General features: G+C 42.3%; 1 protein-coding gene across 1 annotated transcript in view; it reads left to right on the plus strand.

The window, feature by feature from the left end:
• The first annotated feature begins 11,450 nt into the window (after positions 1–11,450).
• The window catches only part of NOSTRIN (nitric oxide synthase trafficking), a 76,179-nt gene continuing 63,031 nt past the window's right edge, over positions 11,451–24,598 (plus strand). Inside the window, exons 1-3 of the mRNA XM_089660332.1 lie at positions 11,451–11,590; positions 15,460–15,545; positions 18,065–18,148. Coding sequence (XP_089516458.1) covers positions 11,540–11,590; positions 15,460–15,545; positions 18,065–18,148 — 221 coding nt within the window. The 5' untranslated portion in view covers positions 11,451–11,539. The remainder of the gene's footprint in view (positions 11,591–15,459; positions 15,546–18,064; positions 18,149–24,598) is intronic.

Below are 24,598 nucleotides of genomic sequence, written 5' to 3' on the forward strand. Positions count from 1 at the left end.
CTTTAGTAAGAAAATGAACTGCAAGACATTGAGCACCTTTTATTTTGATGTACCAGGAATGTATTTAGCTGATTTAAAATGAGGGTCCGATTGGTCTTTAACCACTTCAATACCGGGCACTTTTACCCAATTCTTGCCCAGGCAAATTTTCAGCTTTCAGAGCTGTTGCACTTTGAATGACAATTGTGCACTAATGCAACACTGTACCTATATGAGATTGTTATAATGTTTTCACATAAATAGAGCTTTCTTTTGGTGGTATTTAATCCCCACTGATTTTTTAATTTATTTCTAAATAAAACAAAAAACACCTGAAACTTGAAAAAAAAACACACTTTTCTTCGTTTCTGTTATAAAATTTTGCAAATAAATAACAGTTCTTCATAAATTTAGGTCAAAATGTATTCTGCTACATTTCTTTGGTGAAAATAATAATAATAATAATAATTTAATTTGTATTTTTTTCAAATGTTTCTATTATTTTTTTTTTTTTTTTATTACGTTTTCTTTTTTTTTACTATTTTATTTTTCAGCACACTGTGACCTGCTATAGGCCGGGCGGGAAGGTATTAATAAGCACACTAGAGTCTCTAAAGTAATGATTCTGTTGGTTTCTAACAGCTTTCAGCACCTTCTTTTTTAACATTGATGTCATCTGGTAGGCTGCCAAGTCACTGCTGTCAGTGAAAATAAGGGAAAAGAAACACCATTTTCAGTACCTCTATTGTAAATTTTGAAGATGAATTTCTCGACAGTGCCTGCATATACTGTATATCATTGTGCTCAACCTGTGAGCCCTCGACCTCAAACCAGGGAAGTGCACTTCTATTATATCCTGCGGGTATGGTGTGCTTTTTGAAAGCGCCCAAAAACTCCTGAATGCAGGAGTTTTGGTGCATGTTTAAAAAGTGCACCATACCCGCAAGATATAATAGAAGTCTATGGCAAAGTGCAACTAACCCACAGCAAAGTCACAGGTGCAGTGTGTTGCACCCATGGTGTGGGTCAACCACAGTGCATCAGTGTGAACATACAGTCAGGTCCATAAATATTGGGACATCGACACAATTCTAACATTTTTGGCTCTATACACCACCACAATGGATTTGAAATGAAACAAACAAGATGTGCTTTAACTGCAGACTGTCGGCTTTAATTTGAGGGTATTTACATCCAAATCAGGTGAACAGTGTAGGAATTACAACAGTTTGCATATGTGCCTCCCACTCGTTAAGGGACCAAAAGTAATGGGACAGAATAATAATCATAAATCAAACTTTCACTTTTTAATACTTGGTTGCAAATCCTTTGCAGTCAATTACAGCCTGAAGCCTGGAACGCATAGACATCACCAGATGCTGGGTTTCATCCCTGGTGATGCTCTGCCAGGCCTCTACTGCAACTGTCTTCAGTTCCTGCTTGTTCTTGGGGCATTTTCCCTTTAGTTTTGTCTTCAGCAAGTGAAATGCATGCTCTATCGGATTCAGGTCAGGTGATTGACTTGGCCATTGCATAACATTCCACTTCTTTCCCTTAAGAAACTCTTCGGTTGCTTTCGCAGTATGCTGTGGGTCATTGTCCATCTGCACTGTAATGCGGCGTCCAATGAGCTCTGAAGCATTTGGCTGAATATGAGCAGATAATATTGCCCGAAACACTTCAGAATTCATCCTGCTGCTTTTGTCAGCAGTCACATCATCAATAAATACAAGAGAACCAGTTCCATTGTCAGCCATATATGCCCACGCCATGACACTACCACCACCATGCTTCATTGATGAGGTGGTATGCTTAGGATCATGAGCAGTTCCTTTCCTTCTCCATACTCTTCTCTTCCCATCACTCTGGTACAAGTTGATCTCGGTCTCATCTGTCCATAGGATGTTGTTCCAGAACTGTGAAGGCTTTCTTTAGATGTCGTTTGGCAAACTCTAATCTGGCCTTCCTGTTTTTGAGGCTCACCAATGGTTTACATCTTGTGGTGAACCCTCTGTATTCACTCTGGTGAAGTCTTCTCTTGATTGTTGACTTTGACACACATACACCTACCTCCTGGAGAGTGTTCTTGATCTGGCCAACTGTTGTGAAGGGTGTTTTCTTCACCAGGGAAAGAATTCTTCGGTCATCCACCACAGTTGTTTTCCGTGGTCTTCCGGGTCTTTTGGTGTTGCTGAGCTCACCGATGCGTTCCTTCTTTTTAAGAATGTTCCAAACAGTTGTTTTGGCCACGACTAATGTTTTTGCTATCTCTCTGATGGGTTTGTTTTGTTTTTTTCAGCCTAATGATGGCTTGCTTCACTGATAGTGACAGCTCTTTGGATCTCATCTTGAGAGTGGACAGCAACAGATTCCAAATGCAAATAGCACACTTGAAATGAGCTCTGGACCTTTTATCTGCTCATTGTAATTGGGATAATGAGGGAATAACACACACCTGGCCATGGAACAGCTGAGAAGCCAATTGTCCCATTACGTTTGGTCCCTTAACAAGTGGGAGGCACATATGCAAACTGTTGTTATTCCTACACTGTTCACCTGATTTGGATGTAGTTACCCTCAAATTAAAGCTGACAGTCTACAGTTAAAGCACATCTTGTTTGTTTCATTTCAAATCCATTGTGGTGGTGTATAGAGCCACAAATGTTAGAATTGTGTCGATGTCCCAATATTTATGGACCTGACTGTAGGGGGTTCAGGACAGTAAGGGCTTGTTTACATTTGCTGGTAGGTTAATTGGCTCCTGTCAAAATTGGCCCTAGTATGTGTATGTATGAATGTGAATTAGGGACCTTAGATTGTACGCTCCTTGAGGGTTAGGGACTTATGTGAATATATAATATATATGTAAAGAGCTGCATAAATCGATGGCGCTGTATAAGCACCTGTAATAAATAATAAATTAAAAATAATTTGCTGTTTGGGGGGCAGTAAAACCCCATAGTTGAGATGTGTTTTTACCAAAACCCTCTTAACCACTAGTGTAGTGTCAGGAGTGGAATCCGTGACCACACCCCATGCTCCAGGCGGCCTGCCTGTCACATTCTGTTTTACACTTGGACAGGAGGGGCAGTGGGGGTGGCATATACAGGAACCAATGCCTTCCATTTTCCTCCTGCAACCAATGAAAACCAGCTTCTCCTCCTCTCCCCCCCGCCAGCATTCAGCAGCTGCAGGAGGAAAATCACTTAAGTGGCCCTTGCTCTTCAAAAGGTTGAGCACCCCTGCTGTATATGGACTGTATGTGGGTGACCCCTACATGTGACAATCGTCTATCAGATATGATCCAAATTTTTCTTATGTGTAGCTCCCTCACAATCCAAAATGACTTAGAAAAACAATAGGTACCCATTTACACTTTTGTGTTGTAGTCTACAATCGGGTATTGCTGTGCATTGTGTTATGAAAAAGGGTCATGTCCAGTTTTTGGCACTTTAAGGAGCATTGGAAGCCCATTCATGTCAATGCAAGAAATAAATGGGCCCTCACCCATATATCATGTAGCACTACCCCTTAGAAGTCACTAAAAAGATTTGGGTCCACCTATAGTCCTGGATCACTTGAGGACTGGGCGTTCTTGTAGCTAGGCTCCTTCCAAGTAGAATGGTCAGAGCTGGTGGGCCAGGCCAGCTGTTCTGGGGCATCTGCTGGTTCCTTCAGGGCAGCACTTGTGGGCACCGACCCTCCAGCAACATCTTCGGGCAAATAGTGGATGGTAACCCTCTTCCGCTGCAAGGGTCCGCCGTAGGAGCAGGGGAGTCGTGGTCCCGGGACTCGACGCTGCTCTGCAGTTCAGGCACCAAACTTCCTCTGTCTTTCTAATTCTGGCACTCCGGTCTCTCTGTACATAGCCCCGTTAGCAGGTCCACACTGTATTTGCAAGGTGCCAGATTGCTGGGCAGCAGCTAGTTAAGTGGATCTCCACAGTGCCCACACCTAACCCAGGCTTTGATCAGGATGGCTGGCCTCCTGCACTCAGGGCAAATCAAACAAAGTCTCTTCATCCCTCCAACCAGTCCCAGGTCGAAGCATCCATGATGTCCCAGGCAGACTCCTGTGTCCACCACAGTGATCTCCAGCATGAAGACTTTTGGGTATACTTGTAATCCGCCCTCCATCTTGCCCCTCTCATGCTTTTTCTCCACGTGGTGGGTGTAGAGAGCAATTTTATGGGCATAAATTTGGGCGTCCTGATGGGCGTGGCCATGCCCCTTCTCATGACTCTTTGGCACCAACCAGTCTGCAGGGCAGGAATCTTCCCACGCTAGCGGTAACCCCTGATATTCCAAGCAGGATCAAACTAACTGATCTAGGAGGAACTGTAGTGATGATGATCCACAGCGGGTGCTACGGGCAGCAGTGGGACATGAAGCACACCCCCCACTGAACATGTTTGCACAAATAAAGTCTCTGGGCTCAGAAAGTAAAAAGCATCTGGGCAGTTGTACTCCACAGGGTAGCAGGCCGCTCCGGTTGCCCCAGACAATGGCAAGCATGGACATGTAGCAAACTCTGACATTTCCAAGCAATAATGAGCTTGGTAGAACAAAATCTTTTCTTGTAGCCACCTGTTGAGCAGCAAAAAGACTTGAGAACACTGATGGTTCGCTCCGGTTGCTCCGGACAACAGCATGCAGAGAAATGATAACAGTTTACTGGCATTTGCAAGCACACAGTGAACATAGTCTCTTATCGGAGTCACCTGTTGAGCAGCAAAGGGACTTGAGAACACTGATGTGATTCTCTGGTTGCCCTGGACAATGGCAAGCAAAATGATATTAATGGCAGGCACTTTACCGATTCTAGCAGGACCGTTTATAGTCTTTTATTGAGGCCACCTGTAGAGCAGCGAAAAGACATTTGAAGGGCAGTCCCAGTTTCTCTGGGCAAAGGTGATAGTAACAGGCTTTCAGTTGGGCCACTACTTCCCTGCTATACAGGCGGTCCTTGCTCTGGAGCCCAGTGAAACTCTGAGCTTTCTTCCTTTCCAGCTCTGCTACCTGTAGGTGAGCCCCTCTCTTCATCTGGGCTCCCTTCCAGGCTCCTGTCTTCAGCCTTACATCTTCCTCACTATCTTTCACCCGAGCTCTCCCCAACTGAGCAGGCTCCAAAAATGTTAATAGTGTTCCAACCCCTTGCCAAGTCTTCTGTTGGGGATTGGCTAGGATCCTTCAAGAGTGCAAGCCAGTCACTCCTCAGATCCACCAACTGCCTCTAGGCCTTTCTCCTGAAGCCCTAGAGTGAGGGGAAATTCCAGAGGAGCTGGCCTGCAGAACCTCTCACATCCTGACAACAATTTGACCTTCTGGTTATTACACCCAAGCTGCTACTCAGCCCTCCTCTCTATCAATCAGGACTCTAGCTCCCCCTAGCTAATTAAGAGGATGCTACAATCATACTTCAGTAAGAACAAAATAGTAAAGTTTCAAAAAATAAATTAATGTTTACCAAGACCCATGACAGTTATGTGTTGAAAAGCCCATGCTACCTGATTTACATATTATTCTGCAATGAATGGCAAAACAGTGGGAAAAGTAAGTTATAGGCATTTTAGTACCATACCTGTGTCTTTGGGTTGCTACTATGATTTTACTTAGAAGAGTTCTGTTTTTACAAAAGGTCTGTTTTATGTAATATGTAATATTACAGTCAACTCTGGCACATTCATAACCCTGAAATCTAATGATGTCTCCTGGCTTGAAGTTCACTCGTACATATTTGATGCTACATCTTTGATATTTCAAGTCGAATTCTTCCCAGGCAATCACAAGATATGATTTCAAGGTTTAACTATGTGAATGTAAATCTGTTTCATTTACAGTTCTTTTTGTCCTTGTGAGGACAGAAGAGCAGTATTTATTAACTGCAGCACAGAAAGTAATCCAAACAGCTGATAAATTTCACCACTAATAAGCACATTAGTCAACATTCAAAGAAAGAACAGACAAGTGTATAGGATTTCCTGGACACGGAGGCGGGTGAATTGCTAAAGGGAAAAAGGGAGCTCACTTTGCAAGGGGAAGTTGCCCTTTGCAAGTAAATATGTCCCAGAGATTAGCAAATAAAACTAAGCTCTGTTGACTTCCATCATCCAATCATGAGCAAAAAAAAAAAAGAAACACAGTTTTTTGTTTTCCTTACACATGATTGAGTTTTCTTTGCAAAGTGAAACTTAACCACATTCACTAAGCTTTGGGCAAATTCTCTTGCAAGGGGCAAGTTACCTTGCAAAGTGAACATCTTATTTACCTTTAGTAAATCAACCCAAGGGGTCATTTAAAAGAAAGCTTTCTGACTTCTCATCTACACATGCTAGATGCCTGGCTGTCATGCGAACCCTTTTGCATCAGTATTTTGAGGTTTTCTCTAACTTCCATGTTAATTAATAGTTTTCTGGACCAGTGACTCAGAAAGTAATAAAAATAATGGGCCAGCAAAACAGAAAGAAATAAACATGTTTGAAGGAGGCAAGCGGCAGCAGGGTTTTTACCATATTTTTATTAAAGGGCATACTTTACAACTAACCCCTCATTATTTTTTAATAGTGCTCTAGCAGCTGAAAAAAAGCTCTCTCTTCCTCCTTTGCACTGACCCTTCCAGCACCTCAGCGTAGATAAAACCATTCCCCTGACCACCCCAGCCCCCTTTTTTTTCTTCCTAGTCCTATTTCCACTCCATACTTTGTTCCTCTTTTCCTCCTTGATTTTCCTCAATTTTTGCCTATATGACTTCTGGCTACTTGGTTGGTAAAACAAAGGACTGAATAATCAATTATGTATCTATCCAATTATGAGACTTTGGTGCACAACCTTCAATGGCAGTTTACCTTTGGATTGAAGTTCCTTGAATATGTTGTACATGGACTCTGAAATGCTGTCCATACTGTTTCTCGTTTAGATCTTATGTCAGGCTGTTTCTTATTATTTATGTTTCAGCATGTAGATGTATTGTGACTTTGGACACTTTGATTTCAACCATTTCCTTCTGTGAAAATAATATTCATCTTGTTTCTGGCACTGTCACCTGTAGTACATTTATCCATCACAAAATGTCCTCAGGCTTCTGAGTTTAATGACACCCACCATCATTCAAATTTTGCTGTTGGTCCTTAGCGCTTCTAATTCCTGACCCTGCCATTTGGTCTGTCTTCCGTACCCCATGTATTCATTAGGGTTCTATCCAGCCCATGTGCTTGCCATGTTATACTCCCAGGGCAACCCCATTGTGGGATATCTATACGACTTACTGTTGAGTCAACAGCTAACAGAGTTCCAGACCAACAATATAGCATTAACGGTTCATACCTTGGCAGTGGATAAAGCTGGAGTAACAAATGGAGGTTGTTAGTACAGTGTATTTGTGTGATTTCAATTGGGCATTAAAGATGACAGAGAAAAAGTATTGATTAAAAAATGTTTTTGTAGTTCATTAAATTGTATCAAAACATTTAACATAACAGAACATGTATTGGAGAAGGACTCGAGGACCAGCAAGAAAGTAGAATCATCAAGGTTATGGTGAGATGGGTCTAAAAGTCCTCTATCTAAATCAGTGTGTAGCAGAGTAGAGCCTTCTGAGAACAGAAGACATTTTCATGTCTTATTCCATCATTCTATCACATATACCCAAAAAGTGGATTATTCCCTAATTTAGGACAGTGAGCCCTACTCCATAAAAACATTTGTTTCTATTCACCACAATGATGATGACCATTCCAACAAGTCCTAATAAACCATTGTTATCATACACTGCACTGAAAGTCGCCAACAACTTGAAGCAGATGTATCCAATTTGAAATAAATGGCTGTGTAATATTGGGCTGTATCTGTACTATACACCATCACTATTTGTATTATACACCAGCAGTTGTGGATGTGCAGTTAGCCATTGGTACATAACGGAATGACTTGCATGGCTACTCCCACTGTCCTGAATTGAGGAATAATACTCCTATTTTTGGGATAAGTGATGGAATGAGACATGTAAATACCTTCTATTTTAAAATGCATGGATAGAGCTTGAGGGGTCACAGAGGTCGCAATCCCACTCATGCTCCAGGGCACCTGTGCAGCCTGTCATATTAGGTTTTACACTTGTGTTGCTGGGGGAAAGCGCTTGCTGTATCACCCTGCATAGTTAAATCAGTAAACTCAGAGGACCTGATCCGGCCAGGCAAGGGCATGGTCAGCTCCTCTGAGTTTCTGGTTTTACTTACTTAGGGTTATGGGGCAAGCCCTTTTCCCCAGCGGCACACTCTCTGCTCACACTTTGAGCTGCTGGGTGAAAGCAGTGGGCTTGTATGTTAATCTGGAAGTTAGAGGGCCTACCCATCCTGAGCAGAGCCTAGTCTGGGCCCATTGAGTTACCTTTTACTTAAAAAGAGAACCCTGTATGTATGCAGATGATGTCATGCTTTTCCTTACTAACCCATTAGTCTCTCTGCCGAATTTATGCACATTATTGAATGAGTTTGCATCCATATCAGGCCCAAATCAGTTATAATACCTATTAATGTTACTGGTTCCCTGGGCGAATCTCTCCGCAGCTCTTTCCCATTTCGTTGGGCCTTAGATCGGATCTCCTATCTGGGTGTGTATCTTACTCCCAGCTATTCAAGATTATTTGCAGTTAATTACCCACCATGTGTGTCACGCCTCTCTACTTTGTTAAAGATCTGGCATGGATACCCTATCTCATTTTTAGGCAGAGTCACGGCAGTAAAGATAAATGTTTTGCCAAAATTGTTGTACCTGTTTCGAGCTCTCCCAATCTCGGTCTCAAAAACTTTTCTAGATCGGTTTCAACGTGTGGTTAATAACTTTATTTGGCGTAACAAATGTCCTCATTTCACTTCCTCAATTCTTTACCAATCGCAAAGGATGGGAGGCCTTGGTCTTCCCAATTTCTGGCACTATTACCTGTCGGCCCGCTTCGCACAACTATCACAATGGTCGACAATTAACTCCCAAATCCCTTGGATCCGATTTGAATCTCAATCTATATGTCCGTTCTATTTACCGGGTATTTTATGGACAAAAATTCCCCCTCGCATGTTGATGTACCATAATTCTATTGTTACCCACTCACTGATACTTTGGTCCCGTTATAAATTTAAATTAAATCTTACATCGTCTGTCCCATCAGGTTCATAATTTTTTGGAGACCCAAGATTCACTATAGCATTCTCGTCTCCGCAGGCGTTTCGTTGGTGGTATGATCATTCCTTTATCAGATTATCTGATTTTCAAAGAGGAGGGTCTTATATCACTTTTGAGATGCTGCGCACACTTTTTGATATCCCGCGTTGGGAATACTATCGTTATAGGTAAATTAGACATTTTTTTCATACACATTTGGATTTGACACCTTCGTCCCCGATTACTTTTTTTGAACGTACTAGCCGTGACTCTCCTAGGGGCAGGGGTCTTATTTCAGACTTGTCTCGTCTTTTTTCAGTAACTATCTATTCCGCAGCCCCCTTATATAGACAGAAATGGGAGGCGGATAGTGGTGTCACTTTTTCTGAAGAGGATTGGGACTCCATGGTGGATAGTATACGTAAGAGCTCTATTTCTCTTTCTGTTCGGGAGATGGCCCTCACAGTACTAACCCGCTGGTATTATACCCCTTCTAGGCTGAGTGTCATGTTTCTGGGGATGTCCCATCTGTGCTTCCGAGGTTGTGGCCTAGCTGGTACCTTGGTGCACACATTTTGGGCTTGCCCAAACCTTTCTTTGGTGTGGCGCAGGGTCTCTGAAGTTGCCTCTGCTGTGGCAGGTGCACCTGTGCATCTGTCAATGCAGTCTTGCCTATTGGGAGCTCGCATCGTGGGAATACAGACTGGGGCTATGAGGCTAATCCATACCATCTGTGTTTCTGTCCTGTGGGCCATTGCCCTGCACTGGAGGTCACCCATGGTGCCATTGCCCTCGTCATCATATATAGCCAAACATAGATTTGTTTACAAAAATTGAGAGACAAATATCTTGTCAAAGGAGGGGTAGGAATGAACCTCAAGCCCATTTGCCCCTGTGTAAGGACACATTTCCCGCTGTGCATTCCTGTTTTTAATGAATGATGACTTAGTCTCCACAAGTCTTCAAATACATTTCTTGATCGATAACTTTTTCTTATGGTCGTAGGAGGCTTCTTCCTGTTCAACCAGATATCATTGACCTATACCTAGCAGGAGCTATCTCAGAATGTGCTATTATCATCGACTGGCACTTATGTTTTGCCCTTTTTCCCTGAAGAAGTGGGTTGAATCCCATGAAATGCGTTGGAATCTATAACGCAAAACATTTTTCATGGTCTCAAGTGGACACTGTATCACCAGTTGTTCATTAACACCTATTATGTCATATGGTTGAGTGTTCTTTGAATATATATGTATATATTTCCACTGATAACCATTTACCATTTCATATACTACTTGTACAGTTGAGCCTACTTCTCTCCAAGACACGTCTATTATGTCTAAGACATCGGCCGCTGCCTACTGTACCCACCCTTTGTTGATTTTAATTATATGCCTTTTTGTGTCTATGTCTGACTAACTTTTTCCACCGATGGGTGGTTTTTTAACCTAATAAAAGGTGTTCAATTTTATCTACTGTTTGTCACTTTACTTGTACTGGTACAGTGTGGTACTTTCAAAGCCCCATTGGCTTCTGTGGTTAGGGTTCTCTTTTCAATGATTTCATTAGGGGTGTAGTACCAGTAAAACCATTACACAAGGATAGGGAAAGTTATTTTCTCTCACCTCCCACCCTCCCCTTACCCATTTTACCTTTTACTTACAAGCCCACCACTTCCACCTGGCAGCTCAGAGTGTGGCCCGTCTACCCCACCTTGTGTGCACAGGCAGCCAGCAGCAGGAGAGAGAGACAGTGAGACAGCCACCATACGTTCACTGAGCATCCTTGTAGCACTGGCATGCGGTGGGAGTATCTTGGAGCACGGTGGAAGTGGCAGGTGGTAGTGGGGGGGTGCCCAGGTCAACTTTCGCATCAGGGCCCAGAAACTTCAGGTTGCACCTCTGCTAAAAATGCTCCTACTGTTCTACAAAATGGAAAGACAGAGAGACACAAGACTGCTTTAATAAACAACCAACACAGAAAATGTAAGTGGAAATGTCTATTAGTGATTGAAGAATCAAAATAAAAAGAGAGATTTCCTGGAGAATGGTAAATTTATTGCTGAAAAACATTTCCAGGGGTGGAATGACATATACTTTATCAGGCAGAAGAGGACTAAAGTCCATATATGACTTGGCTCTATTACAATTAGTCTATAATAAGTTACTCTTTACTTTACAAAGCACACATTACTTATCCCAAAGCCCAGCTGCCTGAAAACAAGTGATAAAGAACACCTATCACATCCCAGTATGCCCATTGCAAAGAGACTGTTTATTTGCTGACTTATTTTTATTACACCTCTTTGCTGCGATTATCGACATTTCTGTAAAGCACGTGACCGATATGTAATAACTCCCAGAATCCACTGCTCCTTCCTGGCCTCACCCTAGCAGTCTGGCATCATGGATCAGATACATCGTTTCAAAACTAGGGATCCACTTGCAGGATCTGCCGTAAGTAGACAAATATATATATGGTTTTTTTTCAATAGCAAAAGCAAACGGGCAGAAATGTGTTTACTTTGCCATAACAGCCATGTATTAAATAACATATTTTCTTTGTTGTGCTGCTTTTGATTAAAATAATCCGTCTTATGCCAATATTTCTGTTCATTATCAGTGATTATTGATGATTTTAATTATTAGAGTGCTCCACATACAATGCATAATTGAGAACTAGAGATTCATAGAAAATAATTAACTCTTGAAAGTTAATTATGCTGCTCAAATATGTCACAATCCATACATTCAACCCCGGCTTACAATTCATGAATTTCAGCTTTAATTATGTTAAGAGAAGCATTGTAGTTTTTATGAAGCATGAAAGGTCTGCTTAAAAAAGCTTTATAACATTATCTCAGCTTTTGGAATATCTCATACAAGCCCTGTAAAGCGGCAGGTTTTTTTTTTTCAGTTCAAAGGCAGATGCCTTAAAGGGGTGTGTGAATAGCTCTGACACTCATAATTCTAGGAGAAATATGGGGTTTGCATTTAATGACCTCCTACTGAAAATGCCAACTGACCTGCTCTGATGCTGACCTACCACTGACCATACTTTGTGAGTTAGTGACCCAAGAAAAGTATGCAGATCACCTCATCAAAAAGACGACTACACATTGGATGGGACCAGGGGTGGACTGACCATTTGGAAACTCGGGCACTGCCCAAGGGCCCAGGGTCAGTAGGGGGCCCCATGAGATGCCCCTGGTACCTTTTTCATAGGCAATTTTGAGTTTGGGCAAGGACACAGGGGCCCCATGATCCCCTATTGCCCGGGGGCCCCATGAGTTGTCAGTCCGCCCCTGGATGGGACCCACATAGCTTTTGATGAGTGTTAATGAGTAATCTGACAAGAACAATGCCTGTTATTGAATATTCAGTTTTGCCACAATTGGGTACAGATCAGTGTGAAAGTAGCCTAATTAAAACCAGAGAGTGCAAATTCCTGTGCAGCTGTGCATGGTAGCCAATCAGCTTCCAGGTTTTTTTTTTGCAAAACTTAATTGAACAAGCTGAAGTTATGCAGGCCATACATGGGTCAAATTCCAAACGATTTTTCGTCCGAAAATCGAAAACGTCATTCGCTCGGTAATCCGATGGTGCCATCAATGATTTCGAAAATCAACTGACCAAGTCATAAAGTTCACCCCATATAGCAGGTGAAAATTCGGTTCCTTCCAGGTCATGCGCATATTCTTTTCGGAAAAATGATCCTATGATTTGACCATCGTTGAGTTGCAAATCGGTAGTTTTTCACGAATTTTCCAACATATCCGATCACGGAAAAGGGGAGGAACCATGAAAATCGGCCGGTGCCATTGACCCACTAACAGTGCAAAAATCGCCCGATTATTCTTAGCGGATGAAAAATCGGTTGAATTTTGACCTATGTATGGCTGGCATTAGAAGTTGATTGTCTACCATGCACAGCTGCACCAGATTTTTCACTCTCCAGTTTTATAAATTACCCCATTATATTTCAATTATTTCTAGCCTACTCCCGTTATTCTGAACAATCTTGAAATGTATAGATTTACTTTGTAAAGTTCCCCATGTAGTTACTTGACACATAGTCACTATGCCCCGTGAGCAGGCACTGCTATGTCACACATTTCACAGAGCCTGCCTTCTGAACTACAGAGGTGCTGAGAGGAGGAGTTTCAGGAGGCGGAGTCAGTACTTGCAGACAGCAACGTACCATGGGACATGTAGTCCTTAGCAGGGGTGGACTGACAACTTATGGGGCACCCGGGCAATAGGGGATCATGGGGCCCCTGTGTCCTTGCCCAAACTCAAAAAAGCCTATGAAAAAGGTATCAGGGGCATCTCATGGGGCCCCCTACGGACCCTGGGCCCTCGGGCAGTGCCCGAGTTTCCAAATGGTCAGTCCGCCCCTGGTCCTTAGAAATGGAAAGTAAACAGCAGAGGAATCCAGGAATTTGTGGAAAGACGCCTAGCAGACAGGCAGAACTCACAACATGAAAGGAGATTTTCCAAATAATCTTATATTGGGTTGTCACTAATAACTAATATTTGTATTTTTATTACAATTCTAATGTTATAAAATGAATGTATGCTGTGACTATAGATATCCTGAATACATACTTGAACAGATTTTTCCTTTTTAATCAGAGTTTAGCTGCATTTGAAAGTATAACTAAAGGCAAAACTTTTTCTTTAGTTCTGGATAGAGTGGAGAGGGATTAGAACCTCTGACAGTTTTAATTGCAGTCTGTGCCCCCATTAGGAAGATTCACCCTTTCTGTTTGTCCTGTTTGTCATTAGCATTGAAAGTGAAAGTAGAAGAAAATCCAAAATTTTGGGTTGTCCCCAGAACAGTAATAGGGGGGAAATCTTCCATTGAGGACACTCATTCTGATGACCTGGGGGCCCCAAGGAATTCCCATATTTTACAGGGATTTCCTCTTACTTTCTGTTTTGCTATGGGACAGGAAGTGAGGGTTAATCTCTTAACCACTTGGCCAATCAGTTCGTTTATATACATGGGACGGACGGGAGCAGTGCAGGGGCAGGTGGACGTTTACAAATGGCCTTCCTGCTCCCTGCTTGTGCGCGCTCCCTGGGAGCGCGCAGCACCGCGATCCGGTGCCCGCTGTGTCTTCCAGACACAATGGAACACTAATCGTTGTACGGGACCTCTGTGTGAGGTCCCGATCATGTGATCACTGATTGGCCAATCAGTGATCACATGAATTTTAGTAAGCAAGTTGTCATTTCTGACATCATTGCTTACTACGTGTGAAATCTGTGATTGATCACAGAGGTCACATGGTACAAGGCTATTCACAACAGCCTTGTACCATGTGACAAGCTGTGACCAATTACAGCTCGCTCAGTATATCTCAATGGCTGCAAGAATGCAGCCAGAGAGAAGGAGAAATGATTGCTTTTACAGCCTTTATGGGTGTAAAAGCAATCAGTGTAAAAAAAAAAACAAAAAAAAACCAAATAATAATAAAAAAAAATAAATACATTTTGAAAAATTATGATTTTTGATTATAAACTAATTTGGCTTATTTTCTTTTCTAAAATGATAATTGAATACATTTTGGCCAAGATTTTTGAAGAAAGATTATTTACTTACAATATTTTAAAGAAAAACTTTTTTCAAAATGTTTGGACTTTTTCATTTATATAGCAAAAAAAAATAAAAAATCCCAGTGGTGAATAAATACCACCAAAATAAAGTTTTATCTGTCTCAAAAAAATGCTAAACAATTCATATGGGTACAGTGTTGCATGACCGTGCAATTGTCATTCAAAGTGTGGTAGTGCTGAAAGCTGAAAATTGGCCTGGACAGGAAGGGGGTAAAAGTGTCAGGACATGAAGTGGTAAATGCAGCTATTACCTTTTGTACACCTCCCCCTCCCTTTAAATTGTAAGCCCCATGAACAGGACCCTCCGATTCCTTCTGTGTCGATCTGTATTGTAATTGTACTGTTCCCCTTATATTGTAAAACACTGTGTATACTGTTGGCACTATATAAATCCTGCATAATAATAATAATAATAATAATAAATGGGGCAAAGATGGCAAAAAATAAACCAACAGGGGTTATAATCCTCCCTAACTATATCCAAAATGAAAACAAAATGTTTTGCCTATAGTTGTACTTTGCATTCAGTATAACTCCAGGTGCTTTAGCAGCACAGACACGTGTCCTGTCTTCTGGTTTGCATTCTTTGTCAGTTAAATGGCTCCAGTACCCAGTGATAAACCATTATGACTAAGCACTCTGCAATTTCACTGCTGCTGTTCCCGAATTAGATTTTTCTAAAAAGAATTATTTGTCTTTGTCAGTATGAAAAAGTATATCAAGACCTCAAGAACATTTCTAAAAATGGAGAAAACTTTTGCAAGACTCTTATGTCTGTTCTACAACAAAGGTGAGAATCCACTTGTTATTCTTTATATTTAGGCACAAAAAATAGGTTTCTGAAAGTGTATGTAAACCCTAACAGTATACTTCTTTTATTTAATTCCTTTTTGTTTATTTAAAGAGGAGTTCCGGCCCCCTTCCCAAGAATTAAAAGTCAGCAGCTACAAATACTGTACCTGCTGACTTTTAATACTAGGGCACTTACCTGTCCAGGGATCCGGCGGTGTTCTCATCCTGAGCCGATTCTTCAATTGGTGGTTGGGTGCTGGTACCGCCATCATTTCACAGCCAGTTTCCTACTGCGAATGCCCAAATTGGGGCATATCTGTGGTGGCAAAAGGGTGGTCTTTAATGCCCACATGCCACACATATGTGTCACTGGGCAGTCAATGTCTCTGCTCTAAGATTGTGGTTATTGAGCGCTCCTGGCACAGTGAACGAGCTGTCAAAGTAATCTTTAGCCGTTGAGACTAGCTCCCGATCTTGTGACCATTGTGACAGCCAATCACAGTGGTCACATGATCGCTGATCCCTCCTGCTCCCTGGGCGTTCAGAACCTTTTAAAAGGGATGCCGGGGTTAAATTACCATTTTGTGTTTTCCTTAATCAGTACAATAAGTGCAAAAATATAAGCGTTGATTATGTTGTAAATTTTTGTACATGCTTCTTGTGTTAGGTCACGAAGTCTAATTATCCCTTCTAATTCTTATCTTGGACTACAGAATAATTAATGTCTATGTTATAGAGATAGGAGACTGAGAGAGTTTAGTAGCTTAGCAAAAGAAAACTGGGCAGGGCTGACACCGCTTAGTCCACAAAATTACTGTTATTAGGCTATAGTAGAGCTGAGCTGAGTGCATTTTTGCCAGAGCAACAGGTATTTTTTCATACTTGCAGGGTCTTTAACAACCTCCCGTCTGGCCGTTGTATATAAACGGCTGGATGGTGGCAGTGCAGGGTTGGGTGGCCGTTTATAAACGGCCTCCCTGCACCCTGCTTGTGCGCGCTCCCTGGGAGCGCGCAGCACCGCGATCCGGTGCCCGCTGTGTCCTCCGGACAAAGTGGAACACCGATCGTCAGACGGGACCTCTGTACGAGGTCCCGATCATGTGATCACTGATTGGCCAATCAATGATCACATGCAGAGTAGTAAGCAAGATGTCACTTGTGACATCATTGCCTACTACGTGTGAAATCTGTGAATGATCACAGAGGTCACATGGTACAAGGCTATTCACAACAGCCTTGTACCATGTGACAAGCTGTGACCAATCACAGCTCACTCTGTAGTTCTCAATGGCTGCAAGATTGCAGGTAGAGAGAAGGAGAAATGATTGCTTTTACATCCTTTATGGGTGTAAAAGCAATCAGTGTAAAAAAAAAAAAAATCTACATCACCCCCCACAAGTAGTACAGTGTCACCATGGTGACACTGTACTGCTAGGGTGACAGTATGTAAAAAAAATAAATAAATAAAAAATATAAAAAATTTAAAAAAAAGTAAAAAATGTTTAAAAATTATAATTTTTAGTTATAAACTAATTTGGGTTATTTTTTTTTACTAAAAATATAATGGAATAAAATTTGGCCAAGATTTATGATGAAGTATTATTTATTTGCAACATTTTATAAGAAAAACACTTTTTTCAAAATTTTTGGACTTTATAATTTACATAGCAAAAAAAAAAAAAATCCCTGTGGTGAATGAATACCACCAAAATAAAGCTTTATCTGTCTCAAAAAAAAAATTCATATGGGTACAGTGTTGCATGACCGCGCAATTGTCATTCAAAGCGTGATAGCACTGAAAGCTGAAAATTGGCCTGGACAGGAAGGGGGTAAAAGTGCCAGACTGGAAGTGGTTAACCCCTTCCCACCACTGCCCCCCGGCCCTTTAAGTGGATGGAAATGCCTGGAGGCAGAGGTGGGCATTCAGGTCATGTGACTGCTGTAATTGGTTGTCACAGCGGTTGAATGATTAGAAAGCTCCTGATCACAAGTATGCACAGGAAGCTTTCAGTGACACATTAGTTACTGTGTTGGGAGCGTGTTTTTAGCACAGTAAAAGGGTTACATACAGATGCATATAGGCAGCCACTAGGCATTAACCCTAGGTTCACATCTGTGTGGGTGGTTCCGCTGCAGATCTGCATGAAAATCCGTGTAGCTGCACCACCCGCACAGAGAAATGCAGACCCAGGGGCGGGTGCCATTAGTTCTAATGGCATGTTGCCCGCACTGGAAAACGCAACCATACTGGAAACCAAGGTTCCCGTGCGGGCTGCGTTTTTCAAAGAAGTGCAGGGACTTCTTCCCCTGTGTGTCACAGGCACGGGAGTCCATTCAAATGGATGCATAGATGTGATCCGGGGGTAAGATCCTTTTCCTGAGAGGCCACATGTATGCTTTCAGGGATACAACTTGGCAATATGTGTGTCTATCGATGAGATTTCTGGCATTATTTTTGCCCTGACAGACCCCTTAAATAAATGGCCCTTTAACAGTCTCTTACATTTAATTTTACAGAGCTTCCCTGGAGTTAAGTTATGCTAAAGGACTTGAAAAAGTTTCCAGCAAACTCACAAAAGCACTGGATGGTATGAACAAAAAGTAAGTGTCACTTCAAAAGTATCTGAATTAAGGTTTTCAAAAATTAAAGCGGAGTTCCAGTGAAACTGTAAAAAAATGAGTCAGCAGCTACAATACCTGTAGCTGCTGACTTTTAAAAAACACACCTGTCCCTCGATCCCATGGTGTCCTCCCCGTAACTGGTTTCACTGGCCATCCTGTGTTCCCGGCTCCAGCATCTTCAGTTTGGGCGCCCAACTGCAATAGCTGAATGCCCACTGTGCATGTGCGAGTAGCACTGTGTTTTCTGAATGGTCCTGTAGTCTTCTGGGACCTGTCACGTGTCCCAGAAGACTATGGGGAGGGAGGGGGAGGACAACATCCGGTTCCGATCACCCAGGTGATCACAGCAAAAGTGGGAGCAGCTACCTGTTTATTTCGGGACCCCCTTTCTTCCCAAAGGTGCCAATCCTTAACGGGGAGCAAGGAACGAAGCCTTAAAGTGGAACTTCCCTTTTTGGGTGTAGCTCCGGTTTAAGGGAGGAACACCAGATTTACCTAAAAAAAAGCCACATACACGGGCATGACCATACTGTGGTAAACATTTTTTCTACCTCTTGCACACATCCTCAGTAGGCCAGTGAGTTTGCTTGACATATCCAATTATCAGGATAATTAGTTGTTGGCAGGTTTCATCTATTTTGTATGACTTAGGTTGTTTTACATTAATCTGCTTTTCCTGCGCAAGAAAAATGCAATAAAAACATTTCTCTTTAAATCCTGTGGAGCATGTCACACCAGGTGCTGCTGCTGCAGTGTGTTTTTAAAAAAAATCTGTATACTGTATCTTTGGTGCCGTTTCAAAAGCCCACTGAAATTGCACCTCCCACTGAAATCAATGGAAAACTCATTGAAAACACATAAAAACGCACAGCTGTTGTGTTTTTGCTGCAAACATCCATGTTGCATAGGTGCATGCTGGGAGAAAGGCAACCAGAAAATGCACCAAAAACACATAAAAAATGCATTCAAAACACGATGTGAAAGGGCCTTAAGGTTCCATGTACATGGAACGTTTGGAAAATACTTCTGAACGTTGGAAACTGACTGCTGGAAAAAGTAGGTGAAAAAAGTCTGTTTAGCTGCGTTTCCATACTGCATTTATGCGTGTTTATGCACGTTTGGATTTAGAAGCGTTTTTTAAAGATAACATCAGGAGACCTTTCAAAATGCCCAGAATGCACTGAAAAACAGTAAAAAATTAACTATTTCAGACATTTTGAGAGAAATAGAGAGCGCAGAAGCAGAGAGAGCAGTATGTGTTGAGATGACTTGTCTTTTCTGGTTGTATTCACTATGGATCCCATCATGATCATAATGCAGCACGTTCTACCATTTGTTTTCCTTCACGCAAAACCTGGAGCTGACTGCGGTGGTGTGCTAGGTCCATTTGAATACATAGAGAATGCTTAGCATGCATTTCTGAAGATGAAAAAAGGATCTGGACAGCATTTGGATATGGAACAGTTAAAAAAAAAAATCTAAACGCAAACGCTTCTAAATGAGGTTAGCCGCATTTACAAGCATTTGGCGTGTGAAAAGCTGATAAAATCTACTCCTGGACGCAAGATTGGGGCGTTCAAAAAAACAACTGTAAACTCAGCTGCCTATAAACAACTGTAAATGACATAGTGTACATGGACACATAGGAAAACATTAGGGAGAGTTCAGGGGCTGATGAAAAAAATGCAAAACAGCTCCTGAACGTCAGATTACCAGCTGCAGTGTACATGGAGCCTAAGACTGGCATACAGTGATATGAAGAGGAAGAGGGAGAATCGCACAGGAGTGTAGTATATTATCATGCTCTTGCATCCCACTGATTGTTAAAGCCATTTGTACCCCCAAAACAATACATGATTTCACACAGAGATGTTATAGCTTCTCTAAAACATTAATCAATTGTTATTAAAGAGAAGCAGATACAATTGTTGATGTGCACAAATCTGAATATTTAGGCATAAATTATTACTAATGTGCAGGTGTACATGTGAGATATTTATATTTACCCTTGTGACGATCGCGGCGTCAGACCCCAGCCCTTCTCACCAAACTCGTGACCGAAGGACTAGCCAATCTAAAATCGCGCTATCACGTGCATAACAATGCCACGCCCAGCTGCACCCTGCACACAGATTTTCCAGCTAATAGACCACAACCTGTGTACCTGCAGCCTGAGAGCGATTGTTACTGGGTCAGGTTAATTACACAATTAACCCTTCACACTGCCACCACCTCCTTTTTGTACAGAGAAAGAAGAAACTCTGCAATATTAGCAATATTAGCAATAACACTATGATGTTTGCATAAGCGTCTGTATACCACTGTCACCACAGGCAGGTTATACAGAAGTTTAAACCACACACACAGTCACGCTCTTCAGAGACAGGGGTTCTTAGTTTGCATTAAAGAGCTTTAGAAACAGTTTAACACTTTCAGAAAGTAAGATTTATTACAGAAAAGTCAAAAGGGTGCAATAAAAATATTTACAGAAAAAGATGTAGCGAATATATATATATATATATATATATATATATATATATATAAATATACAACGAGCAATAGCACAGCAAAGAGATAACAGAAAGAAGTGTAGAGGGATAAAGTACTTGCCGTCAGCCTCGGTAATAAGCAGATCAGGTTTCAGAGCCAAAAGGATGCCTTATCTCCCAAAGTTAGTTCCGATGTTAAAAGGGAGAATCTTCAACTTTTTTAACTCAGCTTAGCTCAGCTTTTTCTAGGAACTCAGCAGGGTGTCTCCTTAAAGCAGAGAACCAATCGCCTCATTTGGGGAGGGGTGTTGGGGCGGAGACCCAAGCTAGAACCAAAATCTCTCGCAGTTTATGTAATGGTTCATAATGTATTCTCGGTGCATTTAGCAGCCTTGCCACTAGTAGATTAATACGCAGAGTCACCTGCGGAACGTCTACATATGAAATATGACATACCTGCTTGGATGGTTAAGGAGATATAATTTTTTGCTCTCCTGTATATGCCAGCTAGGTGGTGTAATATACCAGGCGACTTGTATTAGAGTGAGCCGTCCGAATATGTGCTCCATGTTTATGTAATTATGTTCTATTTGAAGATATAAAATTATATGGAAAAGTGAGTTTTTAAATGTACGTCTGTTTTTACGACTACCTGGAATGTCTTTGAAGTTCAGTGAGGGCTTGGTTTATGGTTTTACGATCCCTTCTCCAGCAAGAGTCTTGCAGACATAGGGGTATACCAGATAGTGTGGGATTTATAACCATGATGCTCTCCCAATGAGTTTGCTACCTGTGATCTGCATCAAACAGATCACATGTCACTCAACAGAGATGGAGGGGGGATGAGGAAAGCTGATTTGGGAGTAGAAATGATACAAGATGGAAGATCCTTTGCCAAAATGGAGGCTCGCATCCATCTCTGTGTGCACATTTGCTACAACCCTATTTTTTGCTTTGTTTGGTTTGTATGAGGATTCTAAGAGTTAGTAGTTAGATGTCTTCTGGGGTTTGACAGTTGCTGCTATATCAGTTTCCTGAACCCATGTTGATCACACACTGCCTAACTACAGGGCACTTTAAAATAGTACTCTTATGTGCATTTATGAGAGCTTTATTAGCATATTGCTTGCTAAGAGTAAAAAGAAATGTTGTTGCATGAACACCCTATTACTCTTTAAAGTGTTACTAAACTCACAACAGTGAAATCAGTCTGTATATGCAGTAAGCGTGCTTGTTATACTTACTGTGGAACCAAAAGAGTTAATCCTCCACATTCTGTAAAAAGGGTGTTCGAACCTGTCTTCTGTGATCCTCCCCTTCTTCCACAGTCTCCAGTCCATCTGCTGATAGAACAGAGCCTTGGGGGCAAGCTGCACATGCTCAGTTTAGTGTATATTGCTAGAGAGTTTTCAGGACCAATCAGCACTATCCAGACAGTGTGTCAGTGGTCCTGCAGCCTCATAGGACAATCAGCAGAGACTGAAAACTCCTCCTACAAGCTTTAACCAGTGCTCTGCTGGCCCCTGATAGAAATCACAAGACTGCTCTAATTGCTGATGAGAAAATATATTTAGCAGTTTATATTTATTAAAATAATTGCTATTTCATGTTCTGTGTACTGTGGGAGACCAGATATAGTAAATGCAGGGTCCTTGGTTTAGTAACACTTTTAATATTGATTCACAGACTCTGGCTAGAGTAGTGGGTGCTCAAAATACAAACTATGCTTCTTCATATAGGAGTCAGTACTAGTATTGTGACTCTTTAGGAACTTCCATTCTCAGCATACTTTGGCAGTTTGCGTTTTATAGCGGAGTTTCAGTTTATATAATCTTGTTGTTAATCCATACCAATGCACACGATGTGATATATGTGTTATTTAAATCAAGCTATAGCAAAACATATGATAAACTATACCCCCAGAAGACTATATATTAATGTTAACTATAACACCATAACAGCCTAAGATGCTCAGAAGCTTTAAAAAAGTCACGCCTAGCTAACACATTGATTAATTACTGATTAATCACATTAAAGATTCAGAATTAGGGTTGTGTTCCTGACTGCTGTAGATACTGGAGGGGAAGGAGAAGCAGGGAGAGGTATATCCATGAACACTGCTACTCTATCAGAGATGTACATCATGGCTGTGCAATGAATATTGAGGGACTGTCCCAGGGGCAGACTGACAACTCATGGGGCCCCCGAGCAATAGGGGATCATGGGGCCCCTGTGTCCTTGCCCAAACTCAAAAAAGCCTATGAAAAAGGTATCAGGGGCATCTCATGGGGCCCCCTACTTACCCCGGGCCCTCGGGCAGTGCCCGAGTTTCCAAATGGTCAGTCTGCCCCTGGACTGCCCCCTACTCCTAAAAGAGGGCTATCAGGGAAGCACCACAATGTCAGGTATTGACCTTGTCCAGCTCTGTTTATCCCCTTGATCCCTGTATGACTAAATGAAAATCAGGCCAGAAATTTGGTAACTTTAGAAGTACAACATCTGGGCGGGGCCAACTCACTGTACACATGGGCACTATCTTGTTAACACACCCACTAATGACCCGTCCAGATGGGTCTGAGTTCACGTGAATTCAACATTAAGGCAGCACTCCATACTTAGATACAAGGCATGTAGGAGCTCAGCTATGAGGAAAGATTAGAGGAACTGAATTTATTCTCTCTTGAGAAGAGAAGATTAAGGGGGGATATGATCAACATGTATAAATACATCAGCGGTTCATATAGTGAACTCGGTGTAGAGTTATTCACCCTGAGGTCATCACAGAGGACAAGGGGGCACCCTTTACGTCTGGAGGAAAAGAAATTTAATTTCCAAACACAGAAAGGTTTCTTCACACTAAGAGCTGTGAAAATGTGGAATAGTCTCCCTAAGATGTTCACCTTGTGCAGATGTACTTGAGGCTCCATACTGTGAGACTTTCTCTCCCATGACACTGCATATCTTGTCTTCCAGAATGTAGCATTTTGAGGGGGACACCTCAGAGTCTGTGCCCCGCTCCACCAGTCCAGCTTTCTTGTCACCACACTCCCAGTGACAAAGTAGGGGTCCCACCACGCACTTCAGCGTGGGCCTCTATGCATTCACTATGTAACTCCTGTGACTCTCCCATACCTACAGCTAGGTCTATGGGGCATTGTCATTAGAGATGAGCGAATTATTCAAAAATTTGATTCGGCTGATTCGCCGAATTCGCGGAATAAATTCGATTCGAGGCGAATATATTCGCTGCGAATTTAACTTATAAAAAGGGTGTTTCTAGGTTTCAGAGAGCCTTTATATTAGTGCAGAACACTGTACCTTTAATTTAAATGCCCTTGGAGTCTGCTGGGGAAGAGAACTAATACTGTCAGCCAGTATGACATGCAGATGAGTGCCGTCGATCTTAGAATCACCGCACACTTCACTCATTTGGGCAGTCACGGGGCCAAAACCAGAGTGTGGAGCCACAGTGTGGCGGTGGAGGCAGCAGCAATGGGAGGCCATACAGCACCCTATGACAAAATGGAACCCACCAGCAGTGTGATGAGACCTGAAAGTGGCACATGGCAGAGTGTGGCGATGGAGACAGCAGCAATGGGAGGCCGTACAGGGACCCATGACACACTCTGGACCTGGCAGCAGCATGAGGAGGCGGTACAGGAGCCCATGACAGATTACGGGCCTGGCAGCAGCAGTGGGCGGGCGGTGGATGCAGCAGTATTCGGAAGCCAAACACAGGCCTCGGTTAAAAAGCGGAAGCCGTCAGCAGCGTGAGCAGACGACAGAGGCACATGGCGCAGGGTGGCGGTGGAGGCAGCAGTATTCGGAAGCCATACACAGGCCTAGGTTAAAAAGCGGAAGCCGTCAGCAGCGTGAGCAGACGACAGAGACACATGGCGCAGGGTGGCGGTGGATGCAGCAGTATTCGGAAGCCATACAC

This window comes from Staurois parvus, unplaced genomic scaffold, assembly GCF_062004578.1.
Source record: "Staurois parvus isolate SC_StPar_1 unplaced genomic scaffold, SC_StPar_1.0 ptg000031l, whole genome shotgun sequence".
Lineage (NCBI taxonomy): Eukaryota > Metazoa > Chordata > Amphibia > Anura > Ranidae > Staurois > Staurois parvus.